General features: G+C 34.7%; 1 protein-coding gene across 3 annotated transcripts in view; it reads right to left on the reverse strand.

The window, feature by feature from the left end:
- SNX2 (sorting nexin 2) overlaps positions 1 to 25,706 on the reverse strand; it is a 59,526-nt gene that overhangs the window by 13,932 nt on the left and 19,888 nt on the right. For 2 of the 3 annotated variants that reach the window (XM_037028839.1, XM_037028847.1), the window contains exons 2-8: positions 21,005 to 21,122; positions 16,335 to 16,498; positions 14,436 to 14,502; positions 14,043 to 14,086; positions 12,581 to 12,722; positions 6,224 to 6,302; positions 431 to 506 (exon numbers count right to left, since the gene is read on the reverse strand). In XM_037028839.1, the coding sequence (XP_036884734.1) occupies positions 431 to 506; positions 6,224 to 6,302; positions 12,581 to 12,722; positions 14,043 to 14,086; positions 14,436 to 14,502; positions 16,335 to 16,498; positions 21,005 to 21,122 (690 nt within the window). Of the gene's footprint in view, positions 1 to 430; positions 507 to 6,223; positions 6,303 to 12,580; positions 12,723 to 14,042; positions 14,087 to 14,435; positions 14,503 to 16,334; positions 16,499 to 17,194; positions 17,217 to 21,004; positions 21,123 to 25,706 lie in introns of all 3 variants that reach the window. The other variant, XM_037028855.1, reaches the window with a different exon arrangement.

Below are 25,706 nucleotides of genomic sequence, written 5' to 3' on the forward strand. Positions count from 1 at the left end.
TAGTTAATAATTTAGGCTCTTTCAAGTTACACATTTGCATTTCAAAACCTAAATAAGAACATTCAAATGTAGAAAGAAACACTTTCAACTGTCTCTAAAAATGTATTCTGAATAAATTTATTTCAATAGGATGTCTAAGCAACAATTTAAGGCACGGAAAATTAGACTACATAAGCTAACCTTTTAAATCTAGTTTTAAATTTTCCAGAAAGGGACTGACAATCCTATAATTATCAATGCAAAAAAGACATTATGCTAGTAATTTAGTTAAGAATTAAAACTAATTAAAGCACTAAGCAAAAAAAAAAAATCATTGCTTTATTCCATCTATTAATCCATTTATTTCCTGAACATCTCTGTTATATAACTTATTACATGGAAAAATATAGTGAGGCCATTTATACACAAAATTTTAAAGTAGAAATAATACCTCTGAGCTTTCCAAGAACTGCCTTAAATCAGGATCCTGGAGTAAAGTGGGATGCTTTACTGTTCTTTGAAGGTACCTAGATTTAAGAATAAATTTGCTCCTTTATTTATCAGTAACATCTTATTTCAACAAAAGGATAGATAGATACATAAAAAGATGTCTTTCTGCCTCCTATCGGTCTGCCTCACTATGGTTATTTAGAATCTTACAGCAATTTAATGAATTAAAAAGCCTTTTGTTCATCATTTGAATATTCACTGGCATTAAAAGAGATATGGCAAGGAATGAGGGTGGGTGTGGGGAGGGGTTAAATAACTTACCAAACTGCTCACTGAAAAGTATAAAAGGGCATATGAGTTTGTCAAATAATTTAATCTTTGGGTGGAGTTATTACTTCAGAGTCCTAAGAAATACATCACTCTGTATACTTATCAACTATTTTTTATTACTATTACGTATTATCAAAATAGAGAACAGCCTACAGTTTTTTTCTTGATTAGCAGATTTAAATGATCAAATCAGCTTTGGCCCTTATTTGACAAGGAATAAATTTTCTTCAATATTTCTATTTTTAAGGTTTTGCTATTATTGATAAATGTCTTATGGGACACCACATAAAACAAAAATAAAAGTAAAGGAAAACAGCATTATTAAATAAATCACTATTAGACCAAGTTTTAGTCATTTTCCATACTAGAAAACCCCACATTCCCATCATCCATAATTACCATTCTTTCATAGAAAGAATTAAGGTCCACTATTGATGATTCTCAATTACTTACCTAATCCCATTTTTTAAAGAATCACTTTCCGCAGATTAGAGATTACATGAAGTAATATCTCAATTATATTTTACCTTACATTTAATATATCTTTATTCTACTTCTGTGGAATAAATGTAGTCAACAACTGCTCCTACTTTTTTACAAGATTATAAGTTATGCTAAAATAAAGTTTCTGGGACAAAAAAGTGAGTATTTTCTCTAAAGTCAAATTCTAACCAATGTTTAAAATCATTATTTTATTGTTTTTTTGTATATTTAAATGAAATATATACCATATTAAACTTCATTTTAAATCCCTAGCCCACATAAGAAGTCATTATAATAGATACATGCAATACAATCTACACTGTGATTTAAATATTTGCTGCCTATATTATCAACCTAAAATAGAGATGCAGCAGGAACGCTAATCCAGTAGTACATTGAAGAAAGTTGGTCTTCTCCCATTGGAATTTTACTTACATATTTAATACCGAGGTTCTCCAGTACTATTAGGTAGTTATTTCGTTGTTTAGACTGCTTGCTGCTTAAAGCAGTTTGCATAGGTTGTTCATCTGAATGCAAAGCTGGTAAACAGCCAGTATTCAGACACTTGTGAAATGAACAAGGAGGAAAGCAAAACACCTATTACACAAACTTTAAGAAATGTTCCAGTGTTTCAAACTTAAATGAAAACACCTAATACCATTTATTTTAAAACAGCTTTCCAAAGGGAGTCCATATTATACATATATATATATATATATATATATATATATTCCTTTCATCAAGAGCAAAATATTAGGTGCTGTGAGCAGTCCTGCAGAAAATAAACGTGATTTAACTTTGTTAAACTATGTTAACAAAACTCAATTGACTATAGATTTCCTTTTCTCACCCTACCACATACTAGCATTCTGAGGGGTCAATTTTAGCAAATGATATTCTAGAAATAAACAGTAAAATTTTTCTTCCTCTTAACTGTTACATGAAAGTAAAGAGCAATTCACCACTAAAAACAAAAGTATTAAGTTTCAAAATGTTAAAATTAAGAACAGAAACATTAAATGAATTTTAAAATTACTACTGGTAAACATACACCAATTCGGAATCAAGGTGAGGGAGGGTGTTTGATAAATAAAGGAAGGATACAAAACAAAAAAGGAAAAGCATGTAGAATAACATGTGGAAAGGAGTATGGGAAGAAACAGGAAGACTGAAGGAGGACAGAGATGACAGACACAATGACACTAATGAAAAGTAAGTATCAGACTCAACAAGAAGTGGATCAGTAGTTATTTTTCAGATTTGCTCTAACAAAAGGATACTGTTAAATTTAGAAGAATTACTTAGGACTTTCAAGTTCTATTTATTTACCTAAAAACAAAATAAAATAAAGCAGGTTATACAAAATGCTTGACAGGAACATAGTTAAAAAATATTCCCTTGCTTGAAATTCAAGCACCATCCTAATAATAAGAGAATAAAATAAGCCCTGGCTGGCGTAGCTCAGTGGACTGAGCGCGGGCCTGCGAACCACAGGATCACAGTTTGATTCCCAGTCAGGGCACATGCCTGGTTGTAGGCCAGTTCCCAGCAGGGGGCTCATAAGAGGCAACCATACATTGATATTTCCCTCCCTCTCTCCTTCCCTTCCCCTCTAAAGATAAATAAAATCTAAAAAAAAAAGAGAGAGAATAAAATAGGCAAAAAGAACCTCATTGGTTGATGACATAGAACTGTTCATTCAACAAATATTTATTGAGCATTTACTACATACCAGTCACTGTTCTGAGGATTCAGAATGTGTCAGTGAACAAAAGAAAACAAGACCCTTCCCTAGTGGAGACTGTATTTTTTTAATCCCCTCCTCCGAGACTGTATTTTAATCAAAGAAGATAGACAATTAAACTGTAAGTGTACTAGGTATGTAAATTACGTAGTATGAAGGTGGCAAACATCACGGAAAATAGGAAAGAGCAGTAGAACAAACGGAATCAAGTATGTAAGGTGTGGTTGGTGGCCATTTAAATAGAATAGGTCTAAATGAAGCCAATGATCAGAACAGGTTTCAGTGGAAAGGTGGTAATATGAACATTTTAACTTGAAAGAGGTAAGGGAATTAGCCATGCAGGTAACTGGGAACAACAGCTGTCTAGGTAATAGGAGAGGACAGTGAAAAAACCCTAAGGTGGAAGGCTGCCTGGGATCCCTGAAGGGCCGCAAAAGGGTCAGTGTGGCCTTAGCAAGTGGTCAAGGAGGATGGGAGCAGTGCCCATTAGGTAGGATATTGTAGGCCATTTTAAAGACTATGGCTTTTATTGAGTGAAATGGGGGTGGGTATTGATATAATCTGATTTATGATGAAAAAGTATGATTTTGGCTGTTATACTGAAACACAGTCGAGTACTTTTGAAACTAATATAATACTGTATGTCAACTGTAATTGAAAAATAAAAAGTATTTTAAAAAAGACTACAAGTGTAGAAGTGCAAGGATGGAAATGGAGAATTGGGAGCCCACACCGGTAAATTGAAGCATTTGGACTAGAAGAGGACTGGTGAGAAATAGCTGTATTCCAGATACTGGAAGGAAGCAATAGGATTTCCTGATGAATTAGATAACCCTAAACAAGTGCCGACTCTCCAAACTTCCTGATATGAAAGAGTGGGTTAATCAATCTACACTAACTGTTCAGGCCTTTCCATTGGGTTTTTACCCACTTAGAATAACCACATTCCAAACTGATCCACTTGTATCTTAGAGATAAAGAATGAAGTTAAATAACTTGCCTAAGGTCACACAAAGTGTGCACATATAATGCGGTGCAGACTTCAACAGACAGAGGATTCTACATGTGCACATTGTATCATGCTACTCTGTATCACTCCCTTTATATTTGCAGAAGTGTATCCTTACCTATAAAATAGACTCAATATGCTCTTAAAGTAAGATGTGAAGCACTCTCAAGAAAATCAAGTGAGCAATCTTAGAGATACTCTTAATAGAAGTAGTTTCTGCTTAAATCACCGAGTGTGACACAGGGAAGTACTTGGGTTCTTGACCACTCTTCCCATAATTTAATGCCAGGTGTTTATCCCTTTTTAAAAGATAGTCATCTGGATTCTCTAAATTGAACAAACATGTAAAAGAATATTATGGTATACACAAAAAGAAGTACTTCCCTGACCCACCAGATTCAGTAAGGTTGGGTACTCCACAGATATGCTTATTCTAACATTTCAATTTTAAGAAATGCCACAGAAAAATCACTTTAGAAAATTCATTCCAGTTCCTTTGTTTCTATACCTTAACACCTATATTTTCTTCAGTCACCTTTTCTAATGGAAAATAAACTTTCCCGTCAGTAGTACACTGTTTCTTTTATTACGGCAAAGTCCACTAAAATAGTATTTAAAAGTAACATTTACCAGTAAAGAAAATTGTCTTCACATATACACTAGGTTAGGTTTCAATATTTCCTTAAAACCCTCCTCAATGTTTCATACTGCATGAAGGTATGGTAAGTACAATGCAATGCATTCAAGTTACAAGAAAGGTGAATGTTGAACCAAATTATATGTGCGCGGTACAATAAATCTTCATTAAGTTCCTTATCAAGCATGCCATCCAAAATATTTCAAATTTACTCATAGAAAAATAGGACTTGAAAGGTTTCTCAAAGGGTCATGGTTATACTTTCAAGAAGGACTAAGCAAAATCAAGGCAGAGCATTATCTACTTTCATTCTTGAAAATGTTCAGTCTATAACCTCTTTTACAACAGAGGCAATTCTAACAGCAAACCTAAACATCTCTTGATGCAATTTAAATCCTTTTCATGAGTAATTGCTGATTCTCACAGACACAGTCTCATCTTTCAAGTCTTTAAACTGCACATCCTTTAGCTTTTCTCACTGCAATTGTTCAAACATGACTTTACTGTAGCATTTTCTTATAATTTAAATGATTTACTATTAAAACTGAGAAATAAGTTGCCTTAAATAGTATTAAAATTAATTTGTACCCTGGAGATGATACTACTCACTAAATCTCCCCTAATCCCCCCCTACCACAACTACTGATTTTAAGCCAAAATAAAGTCAAATTTTAAGCCAAAATATTCAATTAAAATAAAAAAAATTCAATGAAAATTTAAAAAATCTATGAAATTAGAAAATATTTTAACTTTAGGTAATGTTATGTATATATGTTCTAAAAGATTGATAGTTTTAAAATTATTTTCTCACATTTTCAGCATAGCAAAGAAAGAATAAATGTTAAGATTCTGGAAATGGGAATCCTCCCATCCAATCTACTTTTAAAAGTCAGCCACAATGAAGACAAGTCTTAGAAGCTACAGGAAATGTGCCGAGTCAAGTAGTTAAAGGAAAGTAGAGCATATATGCCTTTAAACATATGGTCAACTAGAGTAGTCACTAATAGTTTTGTACACTCAAGTCAAAATCGACTCTATAAAATTAATGATGGGAGCACAAACTTAACTTTTCAGTGTATTTAATCATCTTACCCAGTAATAATTCAAACAAAAAATTAATTTAGATGAACTATAATTAGCCAAATTATCTAGCACAGTACATCAAAGTATGACTTCCTAAGAACCTAAATACTAAAGAAATTATTTTTATACAAATATTTTTATTAACCCTTCCCAACATTCACAAGATTCATGTTTTCTTTTTCTTACTTCTCCTGTTGACTACAACTATGACATAATTCTAGTCTCAATTAACACATGCCTTTATATTGCTCCTTGTAACAATGATACAACAACAGGTGGTATGCTGACATATTACTAATGCAAGAATAAATACAAGCAGAACAAGCATACAGTATTGTGCTGTTTAAAGAAGGAATGTTCCTCATAAAGTTTCAAGGACTCAATATAAGTCATCAAGTGGTATTTTGAAAGAAATTAATTAATATGTAGTTGCATCATTTAATGGAATCAGACTTGTATTACTTAAGTACAGACATGAAAGTAATAAAGCAGAACTGTCTACAATTACCTTTCAAGAGCTGCTCTCCGTTTCTCCACAAATTCAGTGGATGATAGATCTTCTTTACCCACTTTGACCTTGGTCATGCCTTTGAAAAAATGGAATGAAACTCATGATGATTTTATATTATGAAAGTCTTTTTCATCATTTATAATCTAAAGTATACTTTAAATCTGAACTTGACAAAAAGCTTCTAAATTTATAATTAGTATCATACTTTATAACTTTACTTGGTAAGTACTTATAAATTAAGCAGAAGTTGAGCTGTATCTGTAGTTTTCTGATGTACAAATTTTGGAGTTCTTATCTGTTATATATTACACTCCTGATAAATTAAAATGTGTTGATATTTCAATGGAATTCAACTTAGTAAATTTAAGTTCAAATAATATTTTTAATTCTTATTACCAATAATTAAGGTTCCTTTTCTTGGGGACAAGAAAAATAAAAATAAGTATAATACATTAATTTTCTAAACATTATCTCCTACAGATTCTAAGAACATGTTCTTATTTATTTATCATAGCTTTTACAATAATTGAAACAACTTCCTTCAAAGAGTCATCTAGAACTCTTCAAATTTAAAAGGTGAAAGTCATGTAAATAATTTCTGTACTGGCCATTTCAATTTTCACACTAACACAGAAGACCAAAGATTTTCCTTTCCTTTCTTCTTTTTCCTTTCAAAAATTGATTCTGTAGAAATAAAGTACTGGCTATATGCTATAACATGCATGAACCTTGAAAATATTATACTAAGTAAGAGAAGCTTGTCACAAACCACATTGTGTTATATAATTGCCTTCCCATGAAATGTCCAGAATATGCAGTTTATAGAGAAAGAAATTAAATTTGTGATTGCCTATGGCTGGGGCCTAGGGAAATGAGGGTGCGAGCGACGGGGTAATAGAAATATTCCAAAATGATGTGGTGATGTACAGACAACTCTGATATACTAAAAGCCATTGAACTACACATTTAAATGGATGAACTGTATAGCACATGACTACATCTCAATAAAGTCATTAAAATGGGTTATGTAAAACCATGTAATTCTAATTCAGGTTGGTGTATTTGATGAGTAAACATGTAAGTGTGTAACACCTATGAATGGTCCATTTTACTTATTTCTCTGAAATACAATAGTTTGAAAAAGAAAATTCAAACATCTACCCTCAATAGACTATGAAATGTGAGATGTTAACTATTTCACATATTCTGCCTTCCGGCGGGGGTGGGGGGGAACCCTACCAAGATATATTTTTTGCTTTTATTTCAAGATTCTTCTGCTCATGCTATTTCTTGGAGGTAATGTGTATAGGCCATTGGAACAAATTTTTAAAAAGCCTTACAGTAACCAGTTACCTCTTAAATTTTCAACTTTGTTGCTCTTTTCCAAAAGCTTAGTAAAACAGTGTTTTTAAGTCAACTAAGGTTCTACAAAAGCATAGTAAGAGTTACGTGCTAATGAAAAGACTTCTCTTCCTTCAGTGCTAGTTATGGCGTTCCAGCAAAGAAGTTATTAGTCTCACTCCACCACCCCATTCTCAGTGTTTGTCATTTGAAACTTCTATTTAATTAAAAGAACCTTCATATTTTAAATTTTTCTTAGAAAATGTATTCATTTTTATTTTTTAAAAGTTGATGAACACTATGAACAAAATTTTTAAATAGCCGCTTTTCTACTTGGTTGGCTACCAGGAAGCTGAGAGATCAGTTTGTTACTCACCTTTAGTAATTGTTCAGACTTCACGTACACAATATGAAAAAACTTTACACTGGCCTCATCTTAATATTTGACTCTATTTTTTTCTGCCAATTTCTTTATTTATATTTTTTAAAATAAACCCACATTATATGTAGTTGCTTCAAATCCTTTCTGGAATAAAATGGTATATAAATAAATAATTTTAAAACAATTTCACCCTCAAATGTATATTAGAAAATTCTGCAATCACATAGTATTAGGCTGTTTTTATTTTAAAGTATATTTTATTGATTATGCTCTTACAGTTGTCCATTTCTTCCCTTTATCCCTCTCCGCCATGCACCTCCCCTCCCACCAGCATTCCCCTTAGTTCACATCCTTAGGTACAATCGTACATGTAAGTTCTTCAACTTCTCAATTTTCTATACTATTCTCAAACCTTCCCCTGTCTATTCTGTACCTACCATTTATGCTTCTCATTCCCTGTACCTTCCCCCCCGCTCCCTACCCCATTCTCCCCGCTCACTACTGATAACCCTCCATGTGATGATCTCCATTTCTGTGATTCTGTTCCTCTTCTAGTTGTCTGCTTAGTTTGCTTTTGTTTTGTTTTGCTTTTTAGTGCAGTTGTTAATAGTTGTGAGTTTGTTCTCATTTTACTGCTTGTATTTTTTTAAAAAATATTTTATTTACTTATTTTTAGAGAGAAGGGAATGGAAGGAGAAGGAGTGGGAGAGAAACATCAATGTGTGGTTGCCTCTCATGTGTCCCCTTTTTGGGACCTGGTCTGCAACCCAGGCATATGCCCTGACTGGGAATCAAACTGGAAGCACTTTGCTTCACATGCCTGTGCGCAATCCACCGAGCTACACCAGCCAGGGCTTACTGCTTGTATTTTTAATCTTTTTCCTCGGTAAGTCCTTCAACATTTCATATAATAAGGGCTTGGTGATGATGAACTCTTTTAACTTGACCTTATCTGGGAAGCACTTTATCTGCCCTTCCATTCTAAATGAAAGCTTTGCTGGATAGAATATCCAGCTGGATAGCTTTGCTGGAAGTAGGTCCCTGCCTTTTATGACTTGGAATACTTCTTTCCAGCCCCTTCTTGCCTGTAAGGTTTCTTTTTAAGAAATCAGCCAATAGTCTTATGGGAACTTCCTGTGTAGGTAAACTGTTTTCTTTTCTCTTGCTGCTTTTAGGATTCTCTCATTTTTAATTTTGGGTGGTGTAATTATGACATGCCTTGGTATATGCTTCCTTGGGTCCAACTTCTTCAGAATTCTCTGAGCTTTCTAGACTTCCTAGAAGTCTATTTCTTTTACCAGATTGGGGAAGTTTTCCTTCATTATTTGTTCAAATAAGTTTTCAATTGCTTGTTCTTCCTCTTTTCTTTCTGGCACCCCTATGATTTGAATGTTGGAATGTTTAGAGTGGTCCCATAGATTCCTAAGCCTCTCCTCATTTTTTTTGAATTCTTGTTTCTTTATTCTGTTCTGGTTGAATGTTTATTTCTTCCTTCTGGTCCAAACAGTTGATTTGAGTCCTGGTTTCCTTCTTGTCACTGCTGGTTCCCTGTGCAATTTCACTTTGCATAGCCTTCACTTCTTCCTCTCTTTTGTGACCATATTCAACCATTTCTGTGAGCATTCTGACTACCAGCATTTTGAATTCTACATCTGATAGATTTGCTAGTCTTTGTAAGTTAGTTGTGTTTTTTTTTTGAGTTTTTATTTGTTCTTTCATTTGAGCCACATTTCTTTGTCTTGGAATGCCTGTTATGTAGCAAGGGGCAGAACCTTAGGTATTGGGAGGGATCAAAGAGAGAACAGTGCCACTTGCTCAGCTCTTGACCTGCTTTCAGTCACTTCCTCCATTACCCACAACCAACCCAGTAAACTGGGCCCTTCTGGTGATTCCTGGGTGGTGGGCTTGTGTACATTTTAAGACCCCGTGTCTTTCTCCAACAAACTCTCCTGTGAGGCTGAGAGTTTGTCCTGCAGGTTTGTATAGCCAGAGGTTTTTGAGACTTTCTTTTCCCGCACTGGAACTCTGGGTTCTGTGGTCTGTCTCGCTTCCCAGTTGTTGTTCCGGTTTATCTGGACACAAATGTGGGACCCCCAGTTGCTGCCTCGCCTGCCTGGTCCTCCAGCCACTGCCTTGCTGGGCTTCCTCTCCACTCCACTCCGCTGCCTGTCTCCACCCCTCCTACCAGTCTGGATGGAGGTTTCTTCTTGTCAGAAAGTTCCTTGGTTGTCGGACTTCCATACAGTTTGATTTTCTGGCAGTTCTGGCTGGTCTTTGTTTTAAAATTTGTTGTTGTCCTTCTTTTGGTTGTACAAGGAGGTGAAGTGTATCTACCTGTGCCTACATCTTGTCCAGAAGTGAATTAGATTGTTTTAAAACCCCCAAAGGTTTTCTATTTTATGTAAAAAATAAAAACAAAACAATCATAAAAAAATATAAAAACTAAAAGCAGACTAGAACAGTGATTAAGAGCAGCAGCTCTAGAGTAAGACGGCGAGTCAGCATTCAGAACTCAGCTCTGCCTCTTAGCAGCTGTATGATAGGGGGCATGATACATAACCTTGGTGAGCGTTAGCTTCTTTATCACTAAATAAAGACAACAGTAAGTCAACTTCCTAAAGTTGTTACAAGGATTAAATGAGAATGCACATAAATTATGTAGCATAGTGCTTTAGCAAACAGTCAATGAATGTTAATTATGCCTATAATTTAAGTGACAGTCTTACAATTTAATGGTCTACCTTGGTCATACCTATAAACAGTATGAATATAACTGCGTCACTGTCCCCTACTACCCTTAGAAGGCCATCAGAATCAGTATCAGAAAAGAATTCTCACATAGGGGTGTCCAACCTTTTGGAGTCTCTGCACCACACTGAAAAGTTGTTTTGGGTCACACATTAAATACTTTGTGGCACGTAATCACAAAAAAAAACCTCATAATGTTTGAAGTAAATTTATGATCTTTGTGTTGGGCCACAGGTTGGACACCCCTAAGGACTTAAGTTTCTTCTATTTTGAATTTATATGTGCTATTTATTAGCCTGTAATCATTTGTGGAAGGTTGAAGATATTTGAGGCAAAATATTAGTTTGAAATACAATGAACTTGAGCATGAAAATTTAGTTTTTAAATCTTTTCTTTTGGTTAATGTTTATAGATTACACCATCATATCTAGCCAGCAAAATAAGAGATATAATGTTTTTTCCTCTTTTGGTATATAAAAATGATTGTACAACTTAAAGTCAAAGAACAAAGGATATTAATAATCAATTTATAATAGATAAAACTTAAGTTCCCTACATAGATAACAGGATGCCAAAAGACACCACTGTGGTAGTTTAAAGAGAGAAATAAGAACACTAATCAGATCAGCAGTTCTCAAAGTATGGGCAAGAACACCTGGAAGGTTTCAGAGGCTGTTTTTGGAGGGAAGGATGGTAGTGCACAGAAGTTTTATTTTCATAACAGTATTAAGCAATTATTTGTCTTCTTTACTCTCATTCTTTCATAAAAACTCAGGAAAGCTTTATAAAGATTATATGACATGTTATGTCACAACAAATTGGGTGTGGAGGTAGATAGAATATAGCTATCTGTTAAGCCAGAAATTTTTTAAAAATTGCAAAAGTGTAAAACAAAAATAAAAAAGCAAGGTACTCTTATTTTTATTTTTCACAAAATTTTATTTGTTAACAGGTTATTTTTAAAAGAATTAATAAATACAATTTTAAAACATTCTAATATAATATTGATATAGCCCACAAAAGCAAAAGCTCTTTACAATTCTCAATAAATTTGAAGAATGTAAGTCTTGAGACCAGGAAGCTAAAGAATCGACAACTAGGTTTTCGAATTAAAAAAAAAAATCAATTCAAATATATCAAGTTTCAAAATCATGAAGGATAGGATAAAATTGTTCTTCAAACAAAATGTTAGAAGTAAAATAATTTAAAGATAAAAAAATTCACTTTAGGACATTTTTCAGAATAATAATCGTACATATGAGATTATTAAAGCAAGGTAAATAAAAATCTGTGACTGAAAAGACTGGAAAACATACACTACAGAATTGACAGATGTCTCAATGGTGAGACAATGGAGGTTCTCCTCTGCTGTAATCTATTCACTGCATATTCTTAACTAAGCCTTTATTACTTGTATAAGTAGCAATGCTTTTAAATATTAAATTGAGGTACAAAATAAACAGTTTAAATAGCTCCTATCTGAGTGACGCTAGATCATATCTTCTTTTTGGATGACATATAGCTGAGAGCAAAACACCTCTATCCTTCAGAAAACATTATTAATGTGCTAATAATGCTAATGATATTACATGTCCTCTGAGCGTTACTCAGTAACATGGCACTCTCTTGACTCTAAACAGTTAGGGTTTTCAATTTGGCAAATTCTAACCCAATATTTAACATCATTGTTTTATATAAATCAAAACCCTCAGGTGTTAGGAAATAAAACTAAAAGACTATACAGTCTTTGATTGCTAAATAACTGTCATAAATGGAATATTCAACTTCCGTATCTCTAGACACTATGTCATTATGATCAGGGCATCTACAAAGCTATACAGTAACAGTAACAAAGTTGTTTTGTCTTTTTTATTCATACTTACCTACTATACTCTTTTCTGGAGCTGGTGGCACAATATAACCGACATGTAAATACTTGCTTGCTAACTTGCTATGCAAACCAAGAAAGTCACTAAATCTTCTTTTAACTGAAAATTCACTCTTACTGAACATCGAAAGAGAAGTCTGTAAATGAAAAAGAGGTATTTCAAATTCTGTATACTAAGCAATCACTCCAAAGTTAATGTCATATATAATTGTGAACATACATGTTTGTACACACATTGGTATACCTTACAAAAAAATCCAGAGTAGTTAACTAATGTGGTTTACAGATTGCTAACAAATAAAAACCCTAAATCATAAGTATTTGTATGGAAACTTAAGAGGACAGAACTATTTCCCTTGTGCCATCCTTTGACCCATCTCATTGTCTCTGTATCTATTTATGGTAATGACTCTCAAACCCTTATCTCTGATCCAGATCTCCTCAGAGCTTCAGTCCAACATCTCGAAATGTTCAAGGAACACCTCCACTGAAATCTCGCTGCCACCTCAAATTCACCAGATTTTCCCCTGCTGGCACACAGTTCCACAAGGGGAGGACACTTGGCTACCCTGATTACCATTTCACCCTAGTGCTTGGAAAAGAGCCTGACTTCACAGTTAGTGTTTAATAAACATCTGTTCAATAAATGAACAAATCTCCTCACTGTCCACACTGGGTTTCTCCACTTGTGTTGCCTTTTCTCCAGGACCACCCAAAGCACCACAAAGTTCCTCTACTTGGTAACTTAGGCAGTCTCTCCTTTCTTATTCCTTACATCCAAGCCTTATTGATTCTACCTCCTACGCAACTCAAGAAGCCATATATTTCTCTCACCCTCAGAACCAATCCCACAGTATAAAGCATTACTTCTCACAGCTAAAATTAATACAGACCCTCTCTCTCCCATTTAAAACGTGAAGGCCTACAATCCTTTTAAGAATTGCAATGGCCTCTTAACTAGAAATCCCGACCCCCAATTCATACTGAGTCAGAGAGATCTTTCTAATTCCCCCACACTTTTGTTTGAACCTCTTCAATGGCTCTTCATTATCCTCAGGATGAAGTTCAAATTCCTTAAGGTTGATATTCGTAACATAGGAGGCTTACTGCCACACAATTCAATCAGGTACCACTTCTTGCAGGTCCTAGAAGGCACAATGCTTTTCTGACTTCTGGCTTTTACACAAAGCAAATCCCTTTGCCTGGAAGATGCATTCACCTTTCTCCCCCTCACCACCTCCCCTGGTCACTGCTCCTACCTTTGCCTGTATTAGGTCCCTTCTTGCATGCTCTCAAAGAATACTTTACCTATCAAACCCCTCACAGTTCATTATAAAAATGTATTTGCCATCTTTCCTACATGGTCATCTTGCTAAACACAGGGACCACTTTCAACTTGATCATCCTTGTGCTATACATAGTGAGAGCTCAGTATTTTTAAAGGAGCAAAGGCTTACCTTTGTTGTTACCCTATACGCCATGTAAGCATTCATGCCATCACCTATAAGAAAAGTCAAACAATGCTATTAAAAAACAGAAGCTTAATTACACATGCACACACACACAAGGTAGCTATCTGAGGTAATGCACTGATTAAACTGTGGTAATTTCATAATGTGTATATACATTAAATCATCACATTGTACATCCTAAATATATATAATTTTTATTTGTCAACTGTATCTCAATAAAGCTAGAAAAAACAAAATAAAATAAAAATCTCCCATGAGCTTAAAAATGCAGGTACCATTTTAATACAGTAACAATGCATTTAGTAAAGACAAAGCAGCACATTAACAACCAAGTTTATTATCAAAAAGAAATACAAAATACAATAAATATTGACTCACCAACTTTCTCTGGATCTGATACACCAATCTCTATATCAAAAACATCTCCATTTGTTTCTTCTTCAATCTAAAAAATATTTTTGGTGTTAAAGATTCCAATTTATATTATTGTCATAACACTAATCACTGTAATTTTTATCATCTAACTTTACTAGGGTCACTGTCACATAAATCAATTTAAAAAGCCATTTAAGTACTCCATTTCTAAAAAAATAAAAGCTCTCATATTTCTTGACTATGTAAAACACATACCCAAACACAACAGGAAAAGGGTCATTTGGAAAAGTTACACAAAGTCTTGTGTTCTTACAACTCCTCAGATGTGGAAAAAGCATTTTAGTCTTCTGTAGAAATACTCTAAATATTTTTGCAATATGTATCAAATCCTCAGACTCAGATTATTAAACAGCTCCTTAATTATGCTTACTAGTAGCATTTTTCAAAGTTGTATATCTATTCTCTTCTTTAAAGATTTTATTTATTTTATTTTTAGAGAAAGGGAAAGGAGAGAGAGAGAAAGAGGAAGAGAATAGAAACATTGATGCAAGAGAGAAACATCGATCAGCTGCTTGTCAAACACACCCCAGCCAGGGATGGAACCCACAATCCAGGCATGTGACATGACGGAATCAAACCGGCAACCTTTTGCTTTGTGGGACAACATCCAACCAACTGAGCCACACTGGTCAGGCGGTATCTCTATCCTTCAATAACCAGGAGGGAGTCATTACTTCTGCCAGTAGATTACTACTACATACTTGCAAAAATTATTATACCAACAAGCAACTTCAGCATCTGATTTAATTACCTGGTAAACACATGTTCTTAAAGCCAACGAAAGCACTAGAAAGCTCACTAAAAAGGCAGTAAGTAGGAAAAATAGTGACCCACAAGACCGCAGAGGAGCATTTTCTAATGGCATTCTAAATAAGTAATTCTAACAGCAACTCTGCAGGAAGTTTTGTTATTCTCAAGAAACAAAGAAACTGTTGAATATTGCTTTATTTTAAAGCAATATTGACAGTCTAAGACTATCTAAAAGGAAAAGTTAGTTCTTAAAACTGTCTTTTTACTTCGATGTTATCCTCTTGTACACATTTTTAAAAAGTAAGCCATATTTGAAATGCAGCATACATAAAGTATATAAATCCTAAGTATAGCTTGATAACTTTCACAAAGTAAACACATCTTTGTAAATAAAACCTACATCAAGGAACAAACACTATTATTACAACCCAGAAGGCCCTCTTACGCTCTCCTTTTTCTCCAGTCAGACCCATCCTCCACCCACCAACATAACCAGTAACATTAATTACATGCTTTTACATAATAAAATTACTCAAACTATCATTTTACTGTATTAAGTTTTCAAAGCACTTTCACACATTCCCTTATTTGACCAACACAGGAACCCTGAGAGGCACACATCATTTTAAGATCACAAATGACAAACTCCTTGACTTACGAAGGAAAGTGATTTGCCCAAATCACTGAGTTAAAAAGTGGTGGCATAAAATCAGAAACGAAAGCACTGGACTTTCTTTTTTTAAAGATTTTATTTATTTATTTATTTTTAGAGAGGGGAAAGCAGAGAGAAAGAGAGGGAGAAAAACATCAATGTGTGGTTGTCTCTCACATGCCCTTAACCCAGGACCAGGCACGTGCCCTGACTGAGAATTGAACTGGCAACCCTATGGTTTGCAGGCCGGCACTCAAGTCCACTGAGCCACACCAGTCAGGGACAAATCACTGGACTTCTTTATTCTTTAGTCCAGTGTTCTTTTCCTAAAATGTCTAAAAATCTTTGATTAGAAATATCTAACAGGAGGGCGCTGTTGGGTGGGGAACAAAAAGCTTAGTATTTACATACTAATTTAGAATGCAAACATTTTTCCATACCTCCTCCCTAGATCTATCGAAGATCACAGGTGCAGACATGCTCTTTGACTCGATTCTGGGAGCACTGAGTGCAGTAGGGGTCACAGGAGTAACTGCAGGAGAAGGTTCGGAGGAGAGGATAGGTTCCCTTTCGGGACTGTCCAGTGAAACTTCTTCTGTGGCTTCTAGAAACGAATTAAACAAGTTAGTTAAGGACACTGGTAACAAACCCCCAATAGTCTATAGAGCAGTTAATTAATTATAAAACTTTTTTTATACTATCCACAAATACATACCAAAATAATGTTATTTAAGTTGTGATATGTAATTTTATGAATCCTTCCTCGGTTATTTAGCAAAACTCTAAAACCAACAATGATTGTGTTGATTTTAGGAAGAATTCTAGTAAGTCACCTTAATTATCTATAATAATCTAATGGTAGGAATGAAGCTAGTAGGAAAGCAATGATGTGAAAAATTCCACATTCATTTGTGTTTGGATTTGTAATATAGCTTGTACTTGTGGTAACTTACCTTTCAAAATCTTTATTCAGACTAACACTGATTATTTTATACATATAAACACAAATTTTGGGCAGAAGACTTCCTGGCAATATCCCAACTGGGATTAAAAATTTGTTAAGAGAAAATTTACAAAGTTAGTAATCTAAAGCAATTCACTGCTAAAGATTACTGGGTATTAGTTGAATACACAAATATGACACAAAGCAAATAGGTGCTTAGGTTTTAATTCAAAATGCTCATTCACTTGAAAAATCTAAAATTAAAAATATTTAAAACCATATCAATAAATTACCTACAAGCTATGTAACATTGTGCTAAATGCAATTATGAACACAAAGAAATGTAAAATATCATACCTGCCCTCAGGGAGTTTATAATCTAGTGGGAAAATAAGACATAAGCATGTGGAATGTTAAATAATAAAAAGACAAGTAACATCCAAGTGAACAATAAAAAGAATGTTGCAAGACATTTAACTGCCATATACACTACAGAACAAACACTGTAATTTGAGCTATGATGGCAGACAATACGACAGAGAAAATCAAGAAGTTCTCAACACCTGTTGGAGAAGATTTGAATGGGTAGACTTCCATGAAAATGAATACCATAAGCAAAAAGCAAAGCCATAAAAATGAAAATTACAATCAGCGGCCATAATGAAACCCACAGCTCCGTTGGTTTATAGCACTGATACCAGGAAAAGGCAGGCAGGACCACAGGGGAAATAGGATCAGACCACTGGTTTCTAGCCTGAGGTTCTTAGATTCCTAGAGGTCTGACAAGGTAAAACGGTGTTCAGTGAGCCATTTTAACTTGAACACCTCAAAAAGCACAGCAGTAATAACATAGTTACCTGAAGTAAGACAAATATGTTAACATATACGTGTAAACAACTTAATTTGACCAATCTACTCTTATTGGTTATCTCATTTTGATGAGATTTTCATTTGGCATTGCTCTATTTTCTTGACATTAAAAATAAATAACCAAAATCTTTCAAACTATGGTACCAGAGGAAGGACAAAAAAAAAAAAAACAACCAAAAAGCAAAACTACAGATGTTGAATAGATTACAGATGACCCCCAATATAACAAACTTAAATCTTATATGCATATCAGGCTATTAAGAATGCTAGCATTTATTCATTTTTTTTAAAGAAATGAAACCGATGAGCAGTAAATATAAAGTAAGAAGGCAGTATCAAAGCCTAGGAGGTATAGCTCTTTAATCTACAAAGAATTAAAACAAGAAGTAGCCAACAAAACAAAAAGAAACCCAAAATTCTCTGAAAGAGGTGCTGTTGTTGGCAACAGAGCCATAGACAAGAAACTATAAAACACACTGTAACTTTATTGAGATATCAGTACAGTTTACTCAAAGTCATTATGTATGACTTTTCAATCACAGTTCACTTCACTGAAAAACCAGGTTTTGTACTCTTTGTACAGACTGTGACAGGCTATTTCATATACAGTAGTGGCCTCAAAATAAGAAAAGCTAACTAAATAACTAACATGGAGGGGGAAAATATAAATGTATACAAACTTAGTAGCATGCTAATACATAGTCTGTCTTAAAAGTTTAAGATTATGATTTCTTTTATTAAAAATAAAGTAACAAAACACAAGTTGATGAAGTTTAATTTCATTTAACTGGACCTTAAGGTTCAATGAGATGACCCGTAGGTACTAAGTACAATGATGAACTTTTCCTTGTAAGAGATACTTAGAGAACAAGCACAAATGTCAGCTAAGTAACATTTCACTCATATAATATACACAAGAGAATTTTTAAACAAAGAGAAACATTAAACTTACACTCATTAAACTTACAATTGGTATTACCTGATGAAAAATATAAGTGAAATAAACTAAGTATCCTGAAAGAAACAAGCTGTAAAAGTTCAGGTAAATTTCAATACTGGCAATTTGCTTACTACCCTTACTTAACTCCTCTATGAGAGCTTCCCTAAAGTGTGTTCAGTGAAGCTTTAGTGCAGGATGTAAAAATGGTAGAGAGGGACTCTGTAGTCAACCATATTTGGTGAACACTTTTAGCTAATAATGATAACATGTCACACTGGAACTTTTTCTGGTACCACTTCTGACATACTAGAACTTGAAATGCTACACAAAACACATTGGCATACATGCTGATACAATCAAATCCTTTTATGGTTTTAAAATTAAAATCTCGAAATCACTAGGGCAGTATCTATATTCTCTCCTCTGATAAAGGAGAAATAATTAAGTAAATGTTCTTATTACTGGACAACAGTTTTCATCATCCCAGTAACACTGCTACTCTCTGTTACGCTCTCCTAGAACCACACACACTCCTCCACAGGAGGAGGGGTGATAACATGGACTCAGAGGCTTTGTAAAAAAAGTAAGATGCGGGTGTAGTATTTGCTCACTGATATAAAAATGATCAGATTAGGTCTTAGAGACAACTCATAATGTCATTAAGAAATGCAGCTGAGTTTGAGAAAAAAAGATAAAGCATAAAAAGTGTTTTTAAATAGCTAAGGAAACATGACTATTTTATGTTTAGTCCATTTCTCTCTTTTACAACAAACATGGAAGATGTTGACTATATTTGAATCACAATGTTTAGTATAGGCTGGCATGTGGACTAAAACATGAAAAAGATTCTTTGTAACAAGCTAAATGAGCAAATCAATATCATTGTTTAGTCCCCACTTAGAAAACTGCATACTCTAAAATTACTCAAAATTCCCTTTCCTTGTGCTCACATGCACACACCCCACAATTCTGTTGCTAAGAGCTTCAACATAATTTATTTATATGACTTTAAGGTGAAAACTCTTTAATAAAATAGGTAATCCAAACTTTAATGTATGACCCTATAGTATAAGAGGAATACACATAATTTTAGATTAATACAATCTAGTTAGCAGAGAAATGAGTCAATTTTTAGAATGAAACATAAATGCTATAAAAAAACTTTTAAGGACTACCTGTAAAAAGTCCATGAAAGAAAACAAACACAAAAATATGACTTTGGTTAACTATGATTTTATTCTAAGTTAATAGGTAGCTATAAAAGGGGGAGGTGCATATGGTTGACATTTGGTTACAGTGAAAACTTCTCACTAATCAAGTAAATTTATGGACCTTTGTGATGAAGGACTATATATTCAAACATAATTGTACAAAAAATTCAGAATGGTTTGAATATTCAAACACTATAAAAGCTGAGGACATAATATTAAATTTTAACTCAATGAAAGCCAGCTCAGGTAAATTAAACTGTTAAATGCACAGAATCACTATTTTAAATTTTTGTGTCCTAATTCTAAGAAATATTTGGCTCTGTAATATCCACACATTAAATGCTATCTTAATTTTAATTTTTTAAGCATAGCATTGTTTTGAAGAGTCCAATTTTTAAAAGGTAGTGTGGACTACACCAAACCCTGACTCATATCAAAATTAAATTCCTCAAAGATCAATTTACCCAACTAAAAGTGAATCAAAATGTAACAAGTGGTAAATACTGAACCATTAAAACAAAGAGATTCCGAACATATACAGACTATATATTAAGTGATTTTTTTAAAGTATTTTATTTATTTATTTTTAGAGAGAGGGGAGGGGAAGGAGAAAGAGAGGGAGAGAAATATCAGTGTGTAGTTGCCTCTCACATGGTTCCCACTGGGGACCTGGACTACCACCCAGGCATGTGCCCTGACTGGGTATCAAACCAGCAACCCTCTGGTTCACAGCCCACACTCAATCCACTGAGCCACACTAGCCAGAGCTATAGTAAGCTATTTTTTAATCCAGAGCTTAATTTTGCTTTGTGACCATGTGTAATTTATAAAGAGTATAATCCTTGCTATTTCTCAAAGTATGAATACCACAACCATCAGTTTTTTGAGTCTAAGTGCTGATCAAAACAGCCAAATTATAATATATGATTTATTTTTACATGTTTAAAACCATAAAGGATCACGTTTTGCTTCTCTCAACAGTCTGTATTTTTCAGTTATCTAAATGGAAATTTCTTATCCTTCTAAGTGGTAACAAGAAGAGCTGCCACTGACATACACAAAATTTCAGTTTTACTTTATAGAATACTTCCTAACAGGATATATACTATAATTTGCTAGTATTTTAAAAAATATAGTTATAATTACCTGCAAAAAGATCTTCTCTGTCATCATCTAGCACAACTTCTGCAGGTTTTGGACCATTGGAGTTTGTACTAACATCTTCTGCGAGAAGACTAATTGGTTCTGGAGATGATGGAATTGACTGTGGAAAAAAAAAACAGTAACAGATAATGGACTGGCATGTTTTATCTGTTATAATTATGTCTCTCTGTATTACAGAAATAGAACATTCCCTTGATATGAAGGGGAGAAAGAACAAGAGCAGCTATTTATAGTTCCTCCTGAGGGTAAGAATGAACCAAAAACACATTTTTATTCATCTTACCTGTTTTAACAAAAAGTCAGTTAAGATTCTAAAAAAAAGGAAATCTCTCTAATCACCCCTTGAGATATTAATTTATTTTGTTATAATTAATAAAAAACAAAATTTATTGCTTTGTGTATATATACTAAGATTGACTACATGAGACAAAACTGAATCTTGAAAACATGTTAGATTTATAAGAAGTTCAAAGTACTGCTTTATTATAAAAGGAAGGTTTATTACTATCTGAATTAAGAATGCTATTATTCTAAAATGGTTATAGTTTCAAACTAAAAATATGTCATCACATCAAACATTTACATTTTAACTTAGAAAAGGGACTATTTTTATACTTCTTAACCTTGAAGTATAGTGAGCAACACAATGTATAGGAGACGGGTCTGCCTGGTGTGGGCCAAGCTCCCACTCGGACAGCCAGTGGAAAGCAAGATCCTATGCACAGGACCCATGCCCATGGATAGGTTCTCCCGTGGGGAATCAGGACTGCATTGTATCTAGGCCACTTTGAGACTTGCTTTTTGCTAAAACTCCCTTACCCTGATTTGAGACAGCAAACGTTTACTGCATATCTTTAAAGTAACTTCCTAAAATCTATGCTAACTCTTCCAAGGACAAGTATAACTAATTCAATCACTTTTCCCTTTGAATTTGCAAATACCCTTCTTCGTGATATAATTAGCTGTATCCTCTCCTTTGTTTTCTGTAAAAGGTAACCACCTAAAGCGAACCTGTGCATAGTAAATGAAGACCATCCTCAATGTAATGTGCCCAGAAAAGCAATAAAAGCTTGTCAAGGCAAGGGCCAGAGCGCTCTCCTCTAGAAAGAGCGGCAAAGGTGCTCTCCCCTGAGAGAGTGGCTGTGCTGTCCCTTTTCCTCCACAGTACTCAGTAGTCCATGTGAATTTGTCTCGTGTCTCATCCACAATGCAGCGGACACTGCTTGCTGGTGACCATGTCAGTAATGAAATCTAGATTATAAAGCTTTTAGCTACATTATAGTTTTCTTACAATATTTAAAACCAATACTTTATAACAACATACCATAACAAGGAAATTGAACTTGTGAAAAGAGCACAACTCGGTATTTTCACAAATCCAATATCCCTGTGTAACCAATACCTAGATAAAGAAAGAGTACATTATCATCATACCCAGAAGCTCTACACATGTTCCCTTCCATTCTTTACCCTTTTCCCACATGGGCTTCTGCTAGCATGGATTGGTTTCTCCTGTTTTTTCTCTTTATAAAACAGAAATTATATAGAACATATTCTTTTGTATTGGGGTTTTGTTCTTAATATTTTGTACAGGAGATTCTTCTATATTCCTGGATATAGTAATGTAACAGGGTGCAGCCAGGAGGGGGGCCCCAGAAAAGAATCTGGAATGGATCCAGAGCTCAGGGTGTCCAGGAAATATTAAGATGCCCCCCACCCCAGGGGGGAGGGACAAATGGAACAGGGCCATTGAATTGAGAGCTGTTTTGGATAGCAACAGTTTCACAGCTAACCTCTGGAATGGTCATTTAACATATCTATAAGCTTTAACTGGTTTCATAGATATGTTAAATAGCTGTGGCCATGCTCTTGGGGCAGGTCCAAGTTACAGCACCTGCGTGAGAGCTTGAAGTTGACTGGCTCCACGCCATGGGGCCATACCTGCCCAGACTAATGATGGCAGCCCAGTAACCTTGTAATAATACAGAAATACTGGCAGGTGTAACTGATTGTGGGAGGAGTAGGAAATGGGGCTGCGAAGGAATATGGGATTTAAACCCAGACGCGCAGCAGCCCTTAGAGTGAGAAAGCCATGCGGTTTTGGGGCAGAGTGAGGAACTCCTCTTGCCCAGGTGAAAGGAGAGAGCCACACAGTTTCAACAGAGTTAAGACTCCCTCTTGGCCAGGCGAAAGGGAAGACCACGCAGCTTTGCCAGAATGGAGATCCCTGTGGCCAGGTGAAGAAGAAAGACGCGCTTTTGGTGGAGTGCGGCTTTGGTAGAAGAGGCCCACGCGGCTTTGGGGTGCTCCCTTTGGCCGAGTGGCCTGGAAAGCGGGAGAGACTTTGAGTGGAACTTGGTACAAAGAACTCTTGCCAGTGGAAGGTGCTGCATGACTTTGGATTAATTGGAGATCCTGTCTGGACAGTGACACAGCCCACGGTGCCAGCGACCTGAAAAATGGACGTGTACTCTTCCTGATTTACGGTACCTGGAGTTGGGACAGTGGGAGAAGGGAGTGCTGTGTGTGTGGGGGTGTAGGTGTATACCCTTAAAGACTTTAATATTTTAATGAAGGCATTAGGCCTAAATAGCATTAAATAAACATTTTGTTTCCTTATCACAAACCTCTGGCATTGAGAGACGTCTTTCCAATTGGCGGCGGAAAGAAGAGCCCAGTAGATATTAATATATTGTCCTTGGGAGGGGCCCCTGTTTTCTGTAGCAGTTTTTGGCATCCCTTGGTGGGCCAAGTATTACCGCCCCCCCCCCCCCGCCTCGGACCCTTGTTTGGTAACAGTAACAGGTTACTCATTCTCCTTGCTATAAAATATTCCATTGTGTGAACAAACAACCCACTCTACTGTTAATGGGCCTTTGGGTGGTTATCACTTTTTAGCACCAGTAACACACTTTCTGATATATATACATCTCTTAGCAAACAAGTGAACAAATTTGTTTGGTATGTACCTAGGAGCTGGATCACTAACAATCTTCTAACATGGTTATTTAAATTATACTCCTATGAGCACTATATGAAAATTTCAGTTGCTCTCTGTCAACATTCTAATACAGCATATTCCATCTTTTTCCTTTTTGCTATTATGGCAAGTATAGAGTATATCTTATTGTGGTTTGAATTTTCATTTCCCCAATTAATAATGATGCTCAGCAATTTTTCATGTGTTTAATAGCCATTTGAATATCCTCTTCCTGAATAGTCTCTTCAAGTATTTTCCCCATTTTTCAATTGTTATTGATTTGTAGGTATTTTTTTCATGTTCTGGGATAAAAATTCCATGTCATGTCAGAAACATATTGCAAATATTTTTCCAGTATGTGTGGCTTTCTTAAATGCTAGATTTTAATGATTAGAAGTTCTTGATTTTAGTAAGGGCAAATTAATCTGTTTTTTCCTTGTAAACAGTAAACTTTTTATATAATAAATAATATTTTGAGGTCACTCCTAATTCATATTATTTTTGTCATCAGCTTCTTAAGTAAACTTATCCTCTATGACATGAGAACATTTCTTTACAGCTTTAAAAACATCAATTCTTATTGGGAAAATTTAAAGGGCTGGCTTTTTCTCTGAGGAGCTCATTCACCTGAACTCTCACAAAGGGGGACCTACGTTTACCTAAACACTTTCAACTGAAGGACTGTAAAAACAAATAAGCTTACACATTACTTCTGAAAGATGTTTTGACAACTTCAACCTCACCTCTAGAGCTGAGTCTGGGTAGCTCACTGGCCTGGCCTATATGCTCCTAGAGAATGTCTACTTCTTCCATCATCATTTCTCTTCTCTCATTATCGTATAATTATCATCTGTTCATAGACTACAAACTCTGTAAGGAAAGGAAAATATGTTTCTTTTATTCAATAATTTTTATTCAGTTGCTAGCAGCAAATACTCAATAACTTGTTAAATAAATTCTAAGAGAATAAATATGAATATGCCTAAGAACTGGCCACAAATTTGTCAATCAGATTGCCTAGAATACTAGAAATTTTGAAATAGCCTATAGCACATCTACATAAAAATGTAGCAGAATGGCTCCAACACTCATTTGTGATAAAAATTCTCAGTTAACTTTAAAAAGACAGGACTTCCTCAATTTTCTGAGAAAGAATAGCTACAAAAAGCTAACACTATAATTAATGACGAGAAAGTTGAAGCTTTCCCACTGAGATCAGGAACGAGGGAAGGATGTCCCCTTTACTACTGCTTTTCAACACTGTACTGGAGTCCTACCTAAAGTAGTAGGGTAAGAAAGGAACTAAATGTATACAGATTGAGAAGGAAGAATAAAACTCTTCGTTCACAAATGACATAATCGTCCAAGTAGGAAATCTGAAAGAAATGACAAAAAGCCCTCCAGAACTAACAAACAAAGCTGCATAATACAAGGTTAATACATAAAAAGGTTAATCACTTCTCTATATGCCATCAATAAACAAACAGAACTTGAAATTAAGAACACAATACCATTTTACATTAGCATCCCTAAAAGGAAATACTTAGGTTTAAATTTAATATAAGGGAAACTATAAAACTCTAATGAATAAAATCAAAGAAAAGCTAAATGAATGGAGAAATATTCCATATTCCTGAATAGGAAGGCTCAATATTGTCAAGATGTCAATTCCTCCAAATTGATCTCCAGAACCAATGCAATACC

The sequence above is a fragment of the Sturnira hondurensis genome, unplaced genomic scaffold (genome assembly GCF_014824575.4).
Source record: "Sturnira hondurensis isolate 20B ecotype Veracruz unplaced genomic scaffold, ASM1482457v3 Scaffold0001509, whole genome shotgun sequence".
NCBI classification, from domain to species: Eukaryota; Metazoa; Chordata; class Mammalia; order Chiroptera; family Phyllostomidae; genus Sturnira; species Sturnira hondurensis.